The sequence below is a fragment of the Physcomitrium patens genome, chromosome 17, assembly GCF_059467195.1.
Source record: "Physcomitrium patens ecotype Gransden chromosome 17, ASM5946719v1, whole genome shotgun sequence".
Taxonomy (NCBI): Eukaryota; Viridiplantae; Streptophyta; class Bryopsida; order Funariales; family Funariaceae; genus Physcomitrium; species Physcomitrium patens.
Window position 1 is genome coordinate 14140321 of NC_143426.1, and position 16943 is coordinate 14157263.

General features: G+C 36.9%; 3 protein-coding genes and 1 long non-coding RNA gene across 5 annotated transcripts; 3 read left to right on the forward strand and 1 right to left on the reverse strand.

Moving 5' to 3' along the window:
• Positions 1–1518: 1518 nt before the first annotated feature.
• LOC112294332 (uncharacterized) lies at positions 1519–3681 on the forward strand. The gene is made up of 3 exons (XM_024544638.3): positions 1519–1922; positions 2128–2831; positions 2963–3681. The coding sequence occupies exons 2-3, from the start codon at positions 2229–2231 to the stop codon at positions 3320–3322; spliced, it is 963 nt and encodes a 320-aa protein (XP_024400406.1). The 5' UTR covers positions 1519–1922; positions 2128–2228; the 3' UTR covers positions 3323–3681.
• Positions 3682–5598: 1917 nt separating this feature from the next.
• LOC149987571 (uncharacterized) lies at positions 5599–8669 on the reverse strand. Its single transcript, XR_016498008.1, has 2 exons — positions 8545–8669; positions 5599–8057 (listed from the first exon to the last, which is right to left on the reverse strand). It is a non-coding gene; the product is annotated as an uncharacterized LOC149987571 (long non-coding RNA).
• Positions 7165–8410, forward strand: LOC141046448 (uncharacterized). The gene is made up of 2 exons (XM_073540398.1): positions 7165–7301; positions 7502–8410. Exons 1-2 carry the CDS (start codon positions 7283–7285, stop codon positions 7858–7860), a joined length of 378 nt encoding a protein of 125 aa, XP_073396499.1. The 5' UTR covers positions 7165–7282; the 3' UTR covers positions 7861–8410.
• Positions 8670–9767: 1098 nt separating the features above from the next.
• On the forward strand, positions 9768–13504 carry LOC112294848 (thioredoxin domain-containing protein PLP3B). Of its 2 annotated transcripts, none has more exons than XM_024545770.3 (9): positions 9768–10005; positions 10929–11033; positions 11122–11169; positions 11444–11500; positions 11648–11733; positions 11967–12039; positions 12213–12274; positions 12799–12896; positions 13002–13504. In XM_024545770.3, the coding sequence occupies exons 1-9, from the start codon at positions 9922–9924 to the stop codon at positions 13097–13099; spliced, it is 711 nt and encodes a 236-aa protein (XP_024401538.1). In that variant the 5' UTR covers positions 9768–9921; the 3' UTR covers positions 13100–13504. The 2 variants fall into 2 exon arrangements, with proteins under 2 accessions (XP_024401538.1, XP_024401539.1); XM_024545771.3 differs by having other exon boundaries at positions 10929–11003.
• The last annotated feature ends 3439 nt before the right edge of the window (positions 13505–16943 follow it).

Here is a 16943-nt window from a genome sequence, read left to right on the forward strand (position 1 = left end):
TATATATATATATGAAAGTAGAACAACATAAAATAGTAATAAGATTGTAATTGAGGATAAAAATTGCTATAATGAAGGAATGGTGATATGATCACAAAGTGTTATAGAATTAATATTAAAATGACATAAAGATATAGAATAACGACATAGAATATATATATATATATATATATATATATATACATACATGCACACTTATAACAAAATAATATTATTTGGAGGATATATATAATATGGCATGTGTATCCTTGGTATATATAGTTGGTATAAGTAATTAAAATGTTGTTTTACTTTTTTAGAATACAAGATGTCCCTCCAATTTTTGCTTGGGAGCACCTTAAACACTCCACATAATTCCATCCATATTTTGCCCTGTCTAGGACAGACAAACAAACAATGTTCTTATCTAAGATGACTTGTTAATTGGGGTCATCCAACATTATGTTATGTTATATGACATATTACCTTTACATGTTACAATATTTATTACATGTTCATACCATCAATAACATATTTAGTTGGCTGTTCTCATGTGATGAAGATAGATAAGAAGATACTATGTACACCCAGCTAGATTATAATTACAACAGATTAGATCAAAATACATTATAATCTATTACTTAACATTTTTTGTTTTTAACCTTTTACATCAACAAGCACATCCCCATCAAATAATACGAAATACACTTTTGGGATACTCCAATTTGAGTGTAGTGTGGTAGTTTTAGTTAACCTTGGATGGGATTTTCTACTTCCTGTGAATGAGGACATTTAGATTTTCAACTCCGTTTGAATTTTCCACGGAATGGGACTGTAGAGATCTTTCGTCGCTGCTACAGTTATCAGAGTTGGAAAACAGTGCTTATCAGAAGGAGCTCGTAGTCGTTTTGTATTCTATTGTTTCTAATAACAAACAATGCTTCAACCGTAAGTTAACCGCCTCATTGCTGGATGTAAGAAGATGAGCTTGTGCACGGTATTTAAAGAAAGAGAGCTGTAAACTTTGTTAATTTTACACAGACAAGTTCGATCAGAATCGACATGTACAGACACAGAAAGAGCTGGCTCGTATTGGACGAAAGAGCAAAAAGCACAGAACCGACTTGGGGGAGCAAAATGTAATAAGCAACAGCCATTGTGGTCTCCCGATTTCGCTGCGAATCTCACTAGTGGTACCTAATCTGAGGCCAGAAATTGTCTGAAGCCGAATAATGGTTCAAAAGAATAACGTGGAAAAACAATTGTTTGTGTGTCTGGAGCTTTAGAAATTAAAGAAAAACTTGAGGACAGGTTTGAGGTTATGTGCCGTGTTGACGATGCTTCCTCTTTGTCTGCACAGGCAAGAATAACTTCAGGTTTCCTTTTCACTGACACTCTGCACGCGGCTTTTGATTTCGGCCTTCAAATGCCCCCATTGCCGCCCATGTTGTGCCCCTCGCCAGGTCTAGTCAGATCCAGTTGCAAAGATATTACCTGGTTGTTGCTATAAAACCAGGGTTGGAGTCGGGGTATCCTTACGAGTTCGATTTTTAGATTAGTGAAAGGTGGCAGGAGAGATCTGAGCGAGCTAGCCCTGCTGCCTGAACGGAACGGATTTGCTAGATATTGACTGCTTGGCGATTACCTGCAATCTGATCTGAACGGAAGAACAAGCAGGATTTATGAGTTTTCGGAGATGAACGGGAGTTTCTATTGACGTTGATATGGGTCCCCGAAATATTTTTCATCGTGGCAATCGGAGTCTGTGGAAATTGGAGACCTTCTTCTTTAAACAAAGTTGAATTTTTTTAATGTGTTTCATACTTCGAACTCAATATCGCGGTGTCGAATTAGAAGCTTACAGGTCGAAATCGAGCAGTTTGGAGTTTGACCAGAGCCTGAGTGCAAAGCTGGCTTTCGAAAGCTCAGTGAATTGGATCCTGGTAAGCTTGATTCTGTATATGAAATGACAGTCTCTGTTCTTCAAGTGATGCACTGGATTTCTTCACGAGAGTATTGCAATTGAGGTGGATAGCCAACCGTTGCAAAGAATGTATACCAATGTTGAAATGCCTGGAGTTCTGCCCTGTGTTTTTGTGAGAAGTTGCTATGCCTTTACAATTGGCTGTTGCTATCGACATTTTGTAGAACTCAAGCACAAGGGGGTAGAGAAAGCGTTACGTAGAAGGACTTAAACGTTGTCGTTGTACCACAGAGGCTGCTCACAATCCGGTTCTCTGGTTTTGTTGATGCAAGCCATGGTTCCCTATGAAGCGGAAGTATTTGATGGTTACCTGGAGCCGGATCCCTCCGATTCCGGTCAGTTCTTCAGCACTGAGGCAGAAAGCTCCGCTACGAGCTTACTACTCGTTTCTCCGTCAGTCTCAGCAATGCTCGGTGCACCTGACCCAAATTTCATGCGCAGCCCAACACAGGTGACCGGAAATTTTGTGTCTGATCCGGAACTGCAGGGATTCGACCAGTTTGAAATCGAGAGCCTTGACTGGGCTCAGTATCTCCATGATCACATGGAGATGGAATTCGAAGTCAACCTGTTCGATGTGGACCCAGCCTGGATAGAGAACACGTATCAGATAAGTGACAATCCTCTGTCTCGCAATACACATCAGGCACAATTGATGTTAGCAGGCGACTCTCCAACGACGGAAGGTGGTACTCTTGACACTGAAGATCTTCTACCCGACTCCGAAACGGAGTTTGATCAAGTTCAGGAAGCATCGATCATCTCTGAAGCATGCAGTTCGACATCCACCTCCCGATCCAGGTGGCCAAAGGTCTTGTGGCTTGTCAGCGCTTGCAACATCATGTCATCAACCACCTTAAGACCCAAGGTCAAAATATGAAAAAAAACCCCACAGTTGTTAACAACGTTTTCTGATTATTTCTGTCGATTGCATGCCAAACCTGGATGTTTACAAGTAAAACATGTAAATGAAGCCGGGGGGATTTAAGTACTGTGCAGGTTCCACAAGAATTACCAACAACTGGGATGATTAAGGGGGTCGTGAAGAAAGGCAACAAATGGACGTGTGAGACGAGAGTCATGAAGAAACGCCGCCAGAAGAACTCCAAATACAGCAAAGTATGGCTGGGAACTTACGAAACGCCTGTGCAGGCAGCTCGAGCTCTAGATGTTGGCAAGTTCTTCTTCTGCGCCAAAAAAAACAAAAACTTCTACGATCCCCGCTCGAAAAGCATTCTGGAGGGATTCTTCTCCCACCTTGTGTCGCAGCCCCTGGAAGTGCTTGTTATCAATGTGAAAAAACTCGCTCAGCATTACGGTCTTTATGGCCCCCCTGGCATCCACAACCTCGTGATATGACAAAAATCTAAACATCTCTCCGCTTGCTCACACTCGCATTTGTCAAGGGAAGACTTGATCAGTCAGTCATGCTCCGAGGACCACCCAGTGAACAAATATTGTATCATATTTGGGAGTTGTGTCATATTCTGTAAATCTTCTGTTTCAATAGTGTTGTCTATTGATCATGTGAGGAGTCTCTGAAGGAGTTGGTGGAATCAGTGGTGGAATTTCTCCTTCTATGAAGAAATATGTATGAAAAACAACCTGAAGGAACTTCTCATTGTGTAAAGAAATAAAAAGAACCTGAAGGTGGGTGTGTGTACACATGCCGTGTAGGGGGGTTGTATAAGTAAAGGTTATGTTTTTGTTGTATTGAATTGATTGAAAGACATGCATGATGATTGATTTTTATTTGTAAATATGTGTTTGTGTGTTTGTGTATATCTGCATGTTTGAAGATTATTTATTTGAGCTTCAATTGTGATATGTTTCAATGTTTTTAGGGCATTTTGATCAGAATGGCTAAACCACTTGTTCAAGTTAAAATCAATGTTGAGAATTGTTGACAACAGAACAAAAATAAATGATATTTCATTTGAATGTTTTGTTTTTTTTGAATGATTTAGCATTAGCCAATAAGTTAAGAAAAAATACACTAAGGCTTGACAAACATTGATTTAAACTTTAAATTTAACACAACTTAAACCTATATGCATGCATTATATATGCTAACATATAACCTTTACTTTTATTATGGATAGAATATCATTAAACATAAAGGTTATATGTTAAAATTCATGCATTATCTATATCTATATCTATATATATATATATATATTCATTTTAATAAATATTCATATTAATTAAATTAAAAAATTTAAGATAAATCTAAAGATTTAATTTTGATTTTAATTTTTCTTCTTTATAAACTTATTACTAAATCTTCAAGTTTATAAATAGATAGAAAAATATTTTAACCTATAAAAATATTTATATCAAAATAACATATACTTCACCTTCCTTAATGATTATAATTTGAGAGTGTAAAATTTTAACTTTATGTTTAATGATATTTTAATCATAATAAAAATATTTTAATACTATTAATATAATAAAGGTATAACTAATGCCATCACAATTTTTGCTATTACCACCAGAACCTACTATCCACTACATGCCACTTATATCCTATGTTAATACTAAATAAAAAGTATATTTTATATTTTATATTTTTAAAATTATTTGAATAAAATTAAGTTTTTTTTGTTGAATTCATAATTTTATTAAAATATATATATATACCTTCTCATTTACTTATTAATTATTTTTTATTGAAACCTAATTTATTTTTACATTATATTTATTTATTTGTTTATAGATTTTTTATAGAAATAAAAAAAATAAAAAAAATAAAGCAATATGTTGAGTAGGTGGTGAATTGTGGTGATAGTAGCAAAACTTGTGGTAGCAATAATAATATCCTATTATAACACAAAGTAGTAATGGTGCTCTTCTATTTTTTAAGATAATTCAGTAATACCACATACATGTCTTTTATCTCAAATATAATCAAATTATTTATCATCAAATTTATTTTTCATATATTAATACAATAATATAAATCATAAAGTCTATTTCAATTGCTCAATTATCTAAATTATGTATAATATTTTAAAGTAGCATTTTTTTATAATATTAAATATTAAGCGTAAATTTTAAAAGTAAAAATTGAAAGTTATACAACAAAGTGAAAGTTAAAATCTGTTGTACAATGAAATAATAAAATATTGTTAATTACTCTACTAAATATTTACTTTAAATAAAATTACTATACATCAACATATTTAGTTTATTTTTGATAGAACACATATATTATTTCAACTAATTCACTCAAAATTGAATAATTTACAATTGCTTCAATAGTCATATATAATCACTTTAATTAAATACATATTTAATACCACAAATTGTACATAAATGATCTCAAAATCTTTCTTATTAAAACCATTTTGAAACACAAATAATGTATATTCTATGATATACATATATAGCTGTAAAGAAGTTTGAAGTATACGTGGTAAACAAGATTGAATAGATTAAACTTTATAAAAACATGAATAATTTTTTACTTTTAAAACTTGAAATAAATTGATATGTGTAAACAATTTTTTTAAATTTTAATCACACATTTTGAATACTAAAAAGTATATTGTAATTACTTTAATGTTTTCATAATCAAAATATGTAAAAAAAAAATCAACTATCAGAAGAAGTATATAATTAGAGATTATGGATGTTGAATTTTTGTGCTACCAACACATTTTTATGTTGTAAATTTCATACATGACATCATATTTATATTCATCTGATCATATGATTTTAAAGTGAACTAACATAAATAGCACAAATTACTCATAATTTCATGTACACCTCTTGACCATACAATTAATATCCAAGAGTTGGCACCTCTAAGATTTCATCTCTTTCATCAAATTTCATGTTCCTGCACTTACAATCCTCAAGAAGCAAGGTGGTGGTTCAATGTGTCCCTTCTACATGTTACTTGGGTTCATCCTCAGCATCCAATTTTACTCATATTTTGGTCTGATGCATTTGAAGCTTCATGTGTGGACAACATTGACACAAATTAGAAATAAAAATGATTTTCAACAAGAAGAGTCAATGGAAAAAACTGCACGTACCTTGCCTTCATCTGTTGATGAAACAATAGACAGTAACCCTAATTTGAAGTAAGATGTCACTGATTGAATTCTCCTTGTCTTTCATAGTTTGAGACATGCTTAATGCTAAAACGGGACTTCGGAAATCTCCATCATTCAAAAGTTTAATTTATTTGAGAAGAGATAGTGATTTAACAAAACATTTTCCACATAATATACAACATATCAATGGACTTGCAGTTCACAGTTGCAGTGGATTTCTTTCATCCATGATTTTTAGGAATCAACACAAAGCCGATTTGTTCGACTTCCAAATGAAATAAAGTCCACTGGAACCTTTCATGATTTATTTTCAAATCCCATATTCTTCAATTTGACACACTTGCATTGTAAACACACTAATGATGGATTGATATGCACACAAAATTATGTAAAAAAATTAAAAAAATTAAAAAATAAAACTAGTTTATCAACACTTACATGAGGTTTGCATGTCACCAATAATGACAAGTAGCGATTCCCACAGAACTCAGATTGTGTTGCATGTGCAGGTACTGAGGATTTGAAGACGATTCAAGCATGAAATTCAAACCTGTGGTGATGTTTAGAGCAGGAGCAGCGGTCACAGTCACTTTAGTGTCGAAGGTAGCCACCGCGTTAGCCTCCTCAGCATGTAACGTTGGCACTGCTGCGGTCGCAGCGACAGCTGCTGCAGCAGCTGCTTCTGGCGCTGCAAAAGACAAATCTGGGTTTGCAAGTCACGAGCACATACCTAAGCAGACAAGGTTGAGGCATGGCAAAGGAGAAAAAATGAAGGAAGTTTAGTTCCAGAACCGCGTTCTCGCCTAAGAAGACCAATTTTACAGCTTGAGATAGAAATTTGTGAAAATAACACACGTCCCGAACTAGATTTTGAGCAAAATCTCAGTAAGAAATGGAAGACAATGTAGATAAACTTCCAGTCACAGAACTGACTCAATGATCTAAGTTTTGAACTGAGCCGAAATATTCGACTATAGAAAGTTATGGCAATGTGGGTTTAATGTTGGTAAAGGTCACTCTGCAAAAAATGACCTACTCTGGACCTTCCGCACCTATGGAGTGACGTTCCAATGGGACTGACCGGTGGTATATTAATGTCGGAAGGCTTAAGCTTTCCCACGTTCCCTGTGATCGTGTAATTAAGGCGAAATTTTGTCAAAAAGTAAAAAAGCATTAATGTTGTATGTTAGGACCATCAGGTGCAGTCTAAAGCTCTCCATCCGATGAATTCATTACTAAACAAATCAATGCAACAATGGCATGTACCAGCGAAGGTAAATATCACATTCACGAAAGCAATCTGCCTATCGACACTGAAATAGTATGCGTTTCTAATTGTAGGCAATAGCACTTGACACCTACCAATTTGTATAGCAAATCTATTTATTTTAAAGAATAATGCATCTAGCTCAATTCAGAAATAAGCACCACGGAAATACTTTGTTCTCAATCCAAGGTCAACATCGTAAAGCAGATGTGGTTAAAAAAATTCCAATCAGGGAAGAGATTAAGTATAAAACACGGTCAAACGTGAAAAAACGAAGCTGCAACCAGGTTTGTCATGGCGGAGCGAAAACAAGAGAAAAAGTTCGTAACCAGCAGCAAGAAAACAAGTATTTCAGATGCTTTGTTGATTCCCTTAAACTTGTCTCTGTGCATGCGAGGTATTTGGTGGAGGCTGTTTCTAGACTGCAACAGAAATACTCCAATGCTTCAGTAAACCACCGAAAGCTGAAGAGATCCTACCAATGCACGGGCAAGGACAATGGGATTACACCTAAAAGCTATCCTCCGAGATGGAAAAACAAGAGTGCGATCTACCAAAGTGACTAGAGACCTTTAGCTGATCACCCATTTAGGGTTTCGACTCAAAACTTGTGTACAGGCAAGGTCTGCACAGCTCAAAAACTCACGAAGTGTGTTCCTGCTTACACTTAACGCACAATGCAGGATCCTTTTCTCTGTGGAAGTAACACCTTCTCCTCTTCATCACTACAATTCTCTTCACTACCACAGCTGATGCCACAACCCTGCATTCACTTACATTCCATCGCTGAGCAAATCACACAACATTCTTGTGAGCTTCCACAGGTCACGTCTCATAGTCACAAACAAAGAAAACAACGTTCCATGAAAGGAAAAAAACGTAAACAATATGAAGTAATCTTCATATGAGAATCAATACTTTCGAAGCCATGACGTTCTTCATCTGTAAGTGCTTTTTTCATTAAATAATAGCCCAGTATTGTTATTCATTACGAGGATATATATATATATAGACTTTAATGAGAATTCTGGAAGTATCAAAGGAATTGGAGGAATTAGAGAGCATGCGAGTTTTAAAATTGACTATAAAATTTTATAAAGCAGATTTTAAACATTAGTATACGGTTGAATATCCATCTTGATGACGAATGAAAATTTATGGTCATGTAAAGTATGTTTTCATTTATATGAATTGTAAATGATTGACCATAGGTATGATTAAAGAAGTAGTAACTGAAAATGAAAAATTACTCAAAGGATGATTTTCTTTCTTTTTACTTCTTATTATTGAGCAGCATAAATTAAAAGATTGGGTTGTATTTTGTTTGAATATACTTAGGCAGCTTGAATCTTTGAATGATTTGAAAATCTCATACTTTTAAGAGGGGGAAAAAGAATGAATCAAAACAAAACAAAACTTATATTAGTATGTGTAAAAAGAAACAAGAACAATTTTATAAAAAAGTAAATAAAAAGTTCAAACATCATAAAAAATTAATGATAAAAAATCTCTTAGAAAGTTATTAAAATACTTATGCAAGTATATGGATATATATATATAATCTCACAATAAGTAAGACATGTATTAAGAATATTCATATATTTTGCAAACAAAATAGAAAGTCAGTCTCCAAACGAAAAAGTTGCAACAAAACAACTTTTAAGATGACAGTTATTATAAGTGGCATAGTTAGTGCTTTAATAAACACAAATAAACAAGGTGATGAAATCGACAGAGGTGATAGGCAGATTTAAAATCAAATGTGTATAACAGAGTCTTTAATAATTATAAAAATCTCACTTATTATTATGATTATTATTATTATTATTATAATTTAGCACTGTAGCAAATAACTCCAGATTGCAAATGCTATGGTATATGAACATGATTCATAAAATTGTCACATGAAAAATGTACTAACCACACTCAGGTGTGACAAAAGCACAGTTGTTGCATGATGGTCTTTGTGGAAAATGAGCTTCAAAATAAAAAACAAAAATAAAAATAAAAACTGATAAGTTATTTGCATCAATTCGATTGTAGAATTAAAAGCTGTTTTTATCTTAAGATCAGACACATACAAATGCCGTTCCAACATTCCATCTCAAAGAAAAAAACAATCAATTTGTCCTTAGAAATCGTTTGTTGCAAACTACCATCATTTTTGTATGTAGTCTTTTCACTTGTGCATGTAATCAAAATTTTATATTATATTATATTATATTTTAAATGATAAAGTTAAAAAATTTATATGTAAATATATATATATATATATATATACATATATGTACATGAAAACTGTCTTTGAAAATGGACTGTGTTGCCTAGATACCCTGACCCTGCAACCAGATACCTGGAAACCCAGAATTTATACCCTGGAGCACTCGAAAGGTGCCGGAGTCAGGGCTTGAAACCCCCCCCCTCCCCCCCATAAAGGATGCAACAAGCAAGCCTCCATTCTGTCCTCCACTTTGCAAAGCTGCCGCTGCGTGTTTTGTGTTGTTTTTTCTTCGAGAGCGCTTCCCGTATCGTGATTTTGTTCGGTTGAAGGGGTTTGTGTGCAGTGTGTAGAGCATTCCTCTTTTTATTTACATCAGGTCTTGGAGAAGAGCAATTAGTTACACGAGATGGACGGAAAGAAGTTCCGAACCCAGATGGGGGACCTGGCCATGGGCACGGCCCTCAATGCGGCTGCACGGGATTACCAGAAGGTGGGTCATGTTCTTCTCTGCTTTTTAAGCTTAGAGTGGTTGAGAGGAGCTGCTTAACGCTGTTTAGCGTTGCGACAGATTAGTTTTTGTTGGGGATGTTATGCCTTAGGGACGTCCTTGCGCGATGTAGCAAACGATATTTTTTTTCGTGGTTTTTACAGGGTTTATTTTACATTTTTTAATTATTATTATTATTATCATTATTATTATTTTTCCTGCCCAGAGAGTTCTATTCCGAGGCAATGTGGTCGGTGGACTTCATGTCTTGAGGAATGCAGGTTGAAAAGGGTCTTTTGTTTTCTGTTGAGTTTTCTGGACATGGGCACATTTTTGTACTTGTTTTTTTTGATGTTCATAGATCGGCTCTCATAGTCCTTCAAAAGTTTGAATGAGCGTTGTTGCTGGACCCGGGATGGTTAGGGTTCATTAGATGAAGCATGAAGAAGTAGACATTTTGAAGTTTTTTTTTTTCAACGCGAGTGGTCTTCTATATATGTTAATGTTTTTATCGGGGATAATATGTGGATGTACGATTCTTGTTCTTTTTCAGTCTAGTTTGGTCTTTATTCATGTTTCGTCATGTTCTTTCTTCAAGTTAGTACATGAGGGACGCATTTCTGTTGTGAACATGGACGTTATTGAAGTTTCTTTTAGCTCCGGAAGTCCCTTAAAGGGTGCAACATGATGCGCGCATGTGCCTACAACGGCTATTTTTTTCACTTTACATAGAGAAACGATTTTTACGATTCAGACAGTTTGATAGGAAATCAGTTATCAAGCTTCCCTTGCATCCCAAATTTATTGTATTTTCTTAATGTATTCTGGAACTTAAAAGAGCGTAACGAAGTATGCTCGTCAACCCATCCTCGATCGTTCACTGACCAAGTGCTTCATGTCCCTGTGGTGATCTGTTTCATATGCAGGAGATGTTAGCTGAATATAAGGCCCAATCTAGCCAACCGAAGCATGAAGAAGTAGATATCGATGATCTTTTGAATGTACCGTCTCGTTCTTCCTCAGCATTCCTGGTGTGTCTTCTATGAAGTAATTTGTCACCATGTTATGATTTGTGATTTTATTAAGGGTTTCTGACGTTATGTGCTTGTGTCCTAACAGGATCCGGAGCTAGAAAGGCTTCATGCTGAGCGAATTAATGCTATGAAGGTCTGATCTCTCCACCCGTTGAAGTTGCTGCGTACGGTCTCGTTGTGGATATCATTGGCGCTGGTGGCATGTAGACTATTATTTGTTGACTGAAGTATGGGAACAATCGTTGGGAAGAAGTGGGAAGTCTGTGATGAAGACTAGGAGTGATGGTCAGTAGCGTAGAATGAATATTAGACTGTTCGAATGCCTATCATTCACTTTGTGATGTCTGGTGTTCTATAAATTGTCTCTTGAAATTAGACATGGTGTTTGTGGAGAATGTTTTGTGCAGAGAGAAGCAGAGAAGAGGCAAAAATTGCAACAGCAGGGATATGGAGAATACAGACTGGTAAATATTTTCTGTGCCCTGCACAGGTTTCAACAAGTGGACCAATCTGTGAATGTCCGTCCATAGTCCCGAACTGCTGTCTTAAATCATCGGGTTGTTATCTAACACGACATTGTTTAATGCATTGCTGACGATGCTTCTTTGTAGGTAACTGAAGGGGACTTTCTGACGGAAGTAACCAAGAGCCCAAGGGTAATTTGTCATTTCTTTCATCGAGAGTTCATTCGTTGCAAGTAAGTTGATAGTTACCAAGTTTACATACTATTTAATACCTATTAAGTATTTGGTGCTGAACGTTGTCTTTCCCTTAATCAGTACCGAATTGGTTTTCCATGTTGAATAAATGTGAGTATCATTTTTCTCCACATGTATCACTGTTTAGCAACGTAGCTGTCCACCTCGGAGATATTCGGTGCCACAAGATCGGCCGTTTCTGTAGCAGCTTATGTGTGTAGTGTTTGCTCAGGATTATGGATAAGCACTTGAAACTCCTGACTCCTAAGTATTTTGATACTAAGTTTATATGCATCGATGCAGAGGTAAGATTTGAATGCCTTACAAAGATTTAATTGTGAATTTCATCATTACTATTAGCGTTAAATGTACTCCCTTTATTGCTCGTAATGTTAGCAGTCCCAGAGCTCTTCTACATCCTTTGACACTGCCCGCACAAGTCTAACATCACTCAGCATCATCTCTTTCCATTGAGCAGAATTGCCCATTCTTCGTTACCAAGTTGGGAATCAAGGTGTTGCCTTGTGTGATTCTATTTAGGTAAACCCGTGTCACTAACTTGCATGTCTCTTAGATTGCTTAAATTGGGTTGGATTGTACGATTTTCAGTTGAAGCCTGAACGAGTGGTGTTTCATATATCTGCTTCGTAGATTGTCCTAATTCTTGACTGGACGCATTGGGAGCGTGCCTGTTGTAAATATGGACATATATTTAGGCTACATAAAGCCATGGGATACTTTAGATGGACACATCATAAGTTTGTGTGTTCATAAAGGCCTCTTGTATATCTGTTCTTACTATTTTTGAATCTAAAAATACACTTGTCTATGTGCCCTATGGTACATAAGTACATCTGAGGGTCTTCCGATCGAAGATTGAAGCTTCATAATATTTCGAGTCTCATTGCTTTACGGGAAAAGTGTACATTGGTTCTGTGGCGCTACAGTGTTTGTTTTGTATTCTTAATTGAATTGTCTTCGAATGGTTGTTTAACGAACATTTTCTGACTCCCTATTGTAAAGCTTTTCACGTGTCACGCAAATTTACGTTTGTGAGGTTGCAGGGATGGAGTGGCAGTTGATAGAATAGTAGGATTTCAAGAACTTGGAGGTGTCGATGATTTCGCTACCAAAGCTTTAGAGTCTCGGCTTCTTAAAGCAGGTTTGTGAATGAGTAATGGTGTTCGTGATTCAGTCATGGGATCTTATTTTACACACTTCTGAATTTCAAAAGATATTGACATGGTACAATGTTGATCCCCTCCAGATTTACTTGTCCCTAAAAGAGCTGTGGATGAAGATGGCGAGGAGAAAGTAGTGAGAACGGTTCGGTCGACAGTGTACGCAGATTCCGACTCGGAGTGAGCAGTGCTCTGTTTCCCTATGTGTTCTAACGAATGAGAATCCAGCTCGCTTGGACCTGTACAACCAGGCATGGGATATGTCGTGTGTCAAGATAACTTGACATCATCCGACTTCGCCTGAAGACAAGATGGTAGCCAACTCAGAGGCGACTGTACTAACTCTGAAAATTCCAAGACTGCCTCTTCGCTACTCGTTTATGTAGAAAGGATGTTTTGAGAGTCCAAGGGATTTGGTTTCCTGTATACATTTTAATATCCTTGTCAACCTGACGACGTTGAAGGGATAGCAACATGCCAACAGTGAAGATGAGCACTTAGTTTCGGGTTGCCCATATTCACTTTTTATCGTACGCTGAGTGTATTTTCAAATTCGCACTGAAATGAAGAATTGGACTGCATTTTGCAACTACGTCGTTTATTCATCTCTTTGGCACTAAAACTCGTGCTTGTTCGGTGCATAACTGCTTTGGTTAATGATCACAGTTAACTGCAGCAGTTACTTTCCAAAATGATAATTCTCGGGTATGTTTTAGAATAGAATTCCTACGCTAGCTCGTCGTTTAGTGCGTGTGGGTGCAGTTTTAATAACCTAGATATAGTGCTGGTATAGATGCGACCTTCTTAGAGAAAACGTCTTTGTTTCATGTTAACCAGATAATTGCGCCTACAAAACCATCGAAATACTCACAAGTAAGTTGATTGTTAAGGACTTGGAAGATCTTTAAATATATCAATCTGATACCTCTTGCTAATGTATCCAGTGTTTTAGCAATGCTTAAGCACCTTCTTGTGATGTTTCTTGTCTACCTGTACTTGTTTTGATGCAGAGCTGGAGGATGCATCTGTCAAAAGGGAGATTCGATAATCATTCTGGGTTCCCAAGTGTATTCTTAAAGCCATTGTTGGATTGTTTAGAAGATCCTCTGGATCTGTCATGCTTAAATTGGGTTGCATCTTGTCGCATAGATGTGTCCATGATATTTCACTTCCCATCTGATTCACCTACCAATCTCCTCTTCTTTCAGCGTGATTTGTGTTAACCTGATTGTTGTGCACCAAGTGTTCTTCCAGTGTTATCAGTAATGTTGATTTGTGGAGATAAACTTGTAGGACCGAGGGCATGCCCCTCAAATTTTTTGGGTACCTTCTTTGTAGATTAGGCAGCCTTTGAAGATGCTTCAGCTGGCCAAGACCTGCCTCCCACTAAATGCTTGTAACTTAGGTTGTATTTAGTTATCTCCACTTAAGCCCTGTCAAACTTCAACACAGCCACTACGTCAACCTCTCCACATACTGAAATTCCTCCCGTACTATAACCAGATCAAAACACCGGTAATTCTGTCATCAACGATGGAGCATGAATGACAATAAAGCGTGTGCAGATAATCATCAAAATGATTGCAGCGTTTTTCAGTTTGAGGTTCCAGGGTCAGGCATGTAAAGTGGCACTGGCAAGTGATCTCTACATAATTACAGCTCATTCAGCTTGTATTCCAACATCCAGCAGTAGCTTTGTTAAGGGAGAAATTATAGTAATGGGGAGAGGTTGAGGAGCTGTGGAAGTTTGTAACTAAAAAATCTGAATGTCAAACTTAAGACTTTGCACAAGTCAAACATGCAACCGCAAAACCTGTAAATGTTTTTGAATATCTTCAACTAAAGAGAGAGTGAGGAGAGTTAGGAAAAATGATATTTTGAATCCAGTGGCAATTACTCCTTAAAGTAATATTCATTTCACATGGTTTCTGTTTAAATTCCCACTATATTATTTCAAAGTCGAGGGTAGGTGAGCTCGATTGACACATGATTAATGGGTGTTGGATGTATTTATTTAAAAATCGTATTCTAATAGTCTTAGTCTAATGGTTGTAGTAGTTGGTGCAAAAAAACAAAAGAATGGCAGAGTAGCATTAGTAAAAACTGCAATAATCAGTGAAATCATAATCTACCACCATATGAACTCCATTAAAACAATGCGTTCATACAAGCCATTTTTTCCACCTGTATCATTCGGAACTGTGAGCTTGAAGGCCAGAGTGAATAGCAGGCAATCCACAAATGCATGTGAACGAATTCTCCTCACTTTGCCGTACATACACAAGCATAAGTCTAAAGGTATGAACTCAAAAGGTGATCACTGGATTACTAATGTCACATGGAGAATTAAGAGGGCCAAAGCCCATGCACAAGAATAATATAACACATCTTGCATTCTGCATTTAAGGGTCACATGCAAGCAAAACAAATTATAAATTGCCTTCAAGTATGCACCAACAGCGCCGAAAAATCCAAAAAATAAAATAAAAATACAACAACCTCTGGACCGGATAGTTGGACCAAATAAAGAGCACGACAAGCATTGTCTGTCTGCAGGAAAGTGCTCATCGTGTTCTGATTAGTAATATATCTCAAGAACAATATCTGACTTTAGTACACATGTACAAGAGACAGTAAATAATGAAAGGGAGAAATAAAGAAACAGCTTGCCTGGCCTTTGGCTGCTGGCTCCGGGAAGATACCGTTGTTGGTTGTTTGTGAACGATCCTTGACTAGGGTGAATCTTTAATCCAGCTAATGAGAACAATGTTTACATGGGAGGGCACGAGAGGATCAGTAGCTTTCGAAAATTTCACCAACGTCAGCAGACAGCAAGGAAAGTAAACACACAACCGATTAAGACGACTAAATTGTGTGATTCTTTTTGAAGGAGATATCATAGCAATCCCACTACCTCTGCCTCTGCTTAACCTTCTACCTGTCCAACCTCCTCTTTGTCTAACCGTCTCTTTGTATAATCTCGTAGACGAAATTTCAGTGCTTCGTGAATCCTAAAACGCCTGCATGTGTGTAGCCTACGGTGTGTGAATCCTAGATGTCTTAGACGACCATACCATCTTCCAGCACTTCACTCCATCCTCAGTCCATCTCCCCCAAGCAGTTATCTGATATCATAATTCAACTTCAACGAACGACAAAACGATCACTTCGACAGACGTCGATATGAGACATTGCACCAGGTAAGTTCTCCGAATATATATGACTTTTCTTTGCTTTAGAGCATAAAATGCTCTTCTGTTATCTTCATCGCAATCGGTAGGTTCCCCATACTTTTCAGTGAATACACAGCAGATGGTGAACTCGTTCCTCCAAACCTCAACTCCTGTCTCAGACTAAGTACTCCTCGCTATGAGCACAAATCCTACTAATCAAATCCCTTCACCAAGTTGAAAATATCTCACATTCACAGTGCACTAAATCATGGAAGACAGCGAAGATTGGAGCAGCTCACTATCTACAACCCATTCCGTAGGTCCTCAAGCCCAAGCATACATGTTGTCACGGACAATGGTTACACATCCAGACTCGCAATTCAAGGATTCCACAACCTCTTTGTACACCAACGAACATTTCACAGTTGTCTAATCCAACAGCAACGACACGGACCATGGAAAAGTCGAGGTACTCAACGTTCAAGTCCATGGATCCTTGCCAAATCCACAATGAACTGAAGCACCACCTGCTAACGCCAAGCAGACACTCCACATCTGCACAGCAACTCCGACACAAGCACAAGCAAAACTAACAAACAAAACCATCGCCAGAGATCATTTAGTTGTGTGCTGAGTTTGATCTCCGCATCCAGATTCTCAGAGAATCCTCCAGCTTCAAAGCCTCAGGGCTTTAAAAGTTTCAAAGGTGTTCTTGACAAATCCTCCACCATGCACGAAGGTTTCCTGATGATACCCAGTTGTTGTATTCACAATGATGGCTATGCTTTGGGAGCTCTCCTTCCCAAACCTGGAGCTCATTTGTGATACCAACCTAGATCTTTCAGTCTTTTAGTT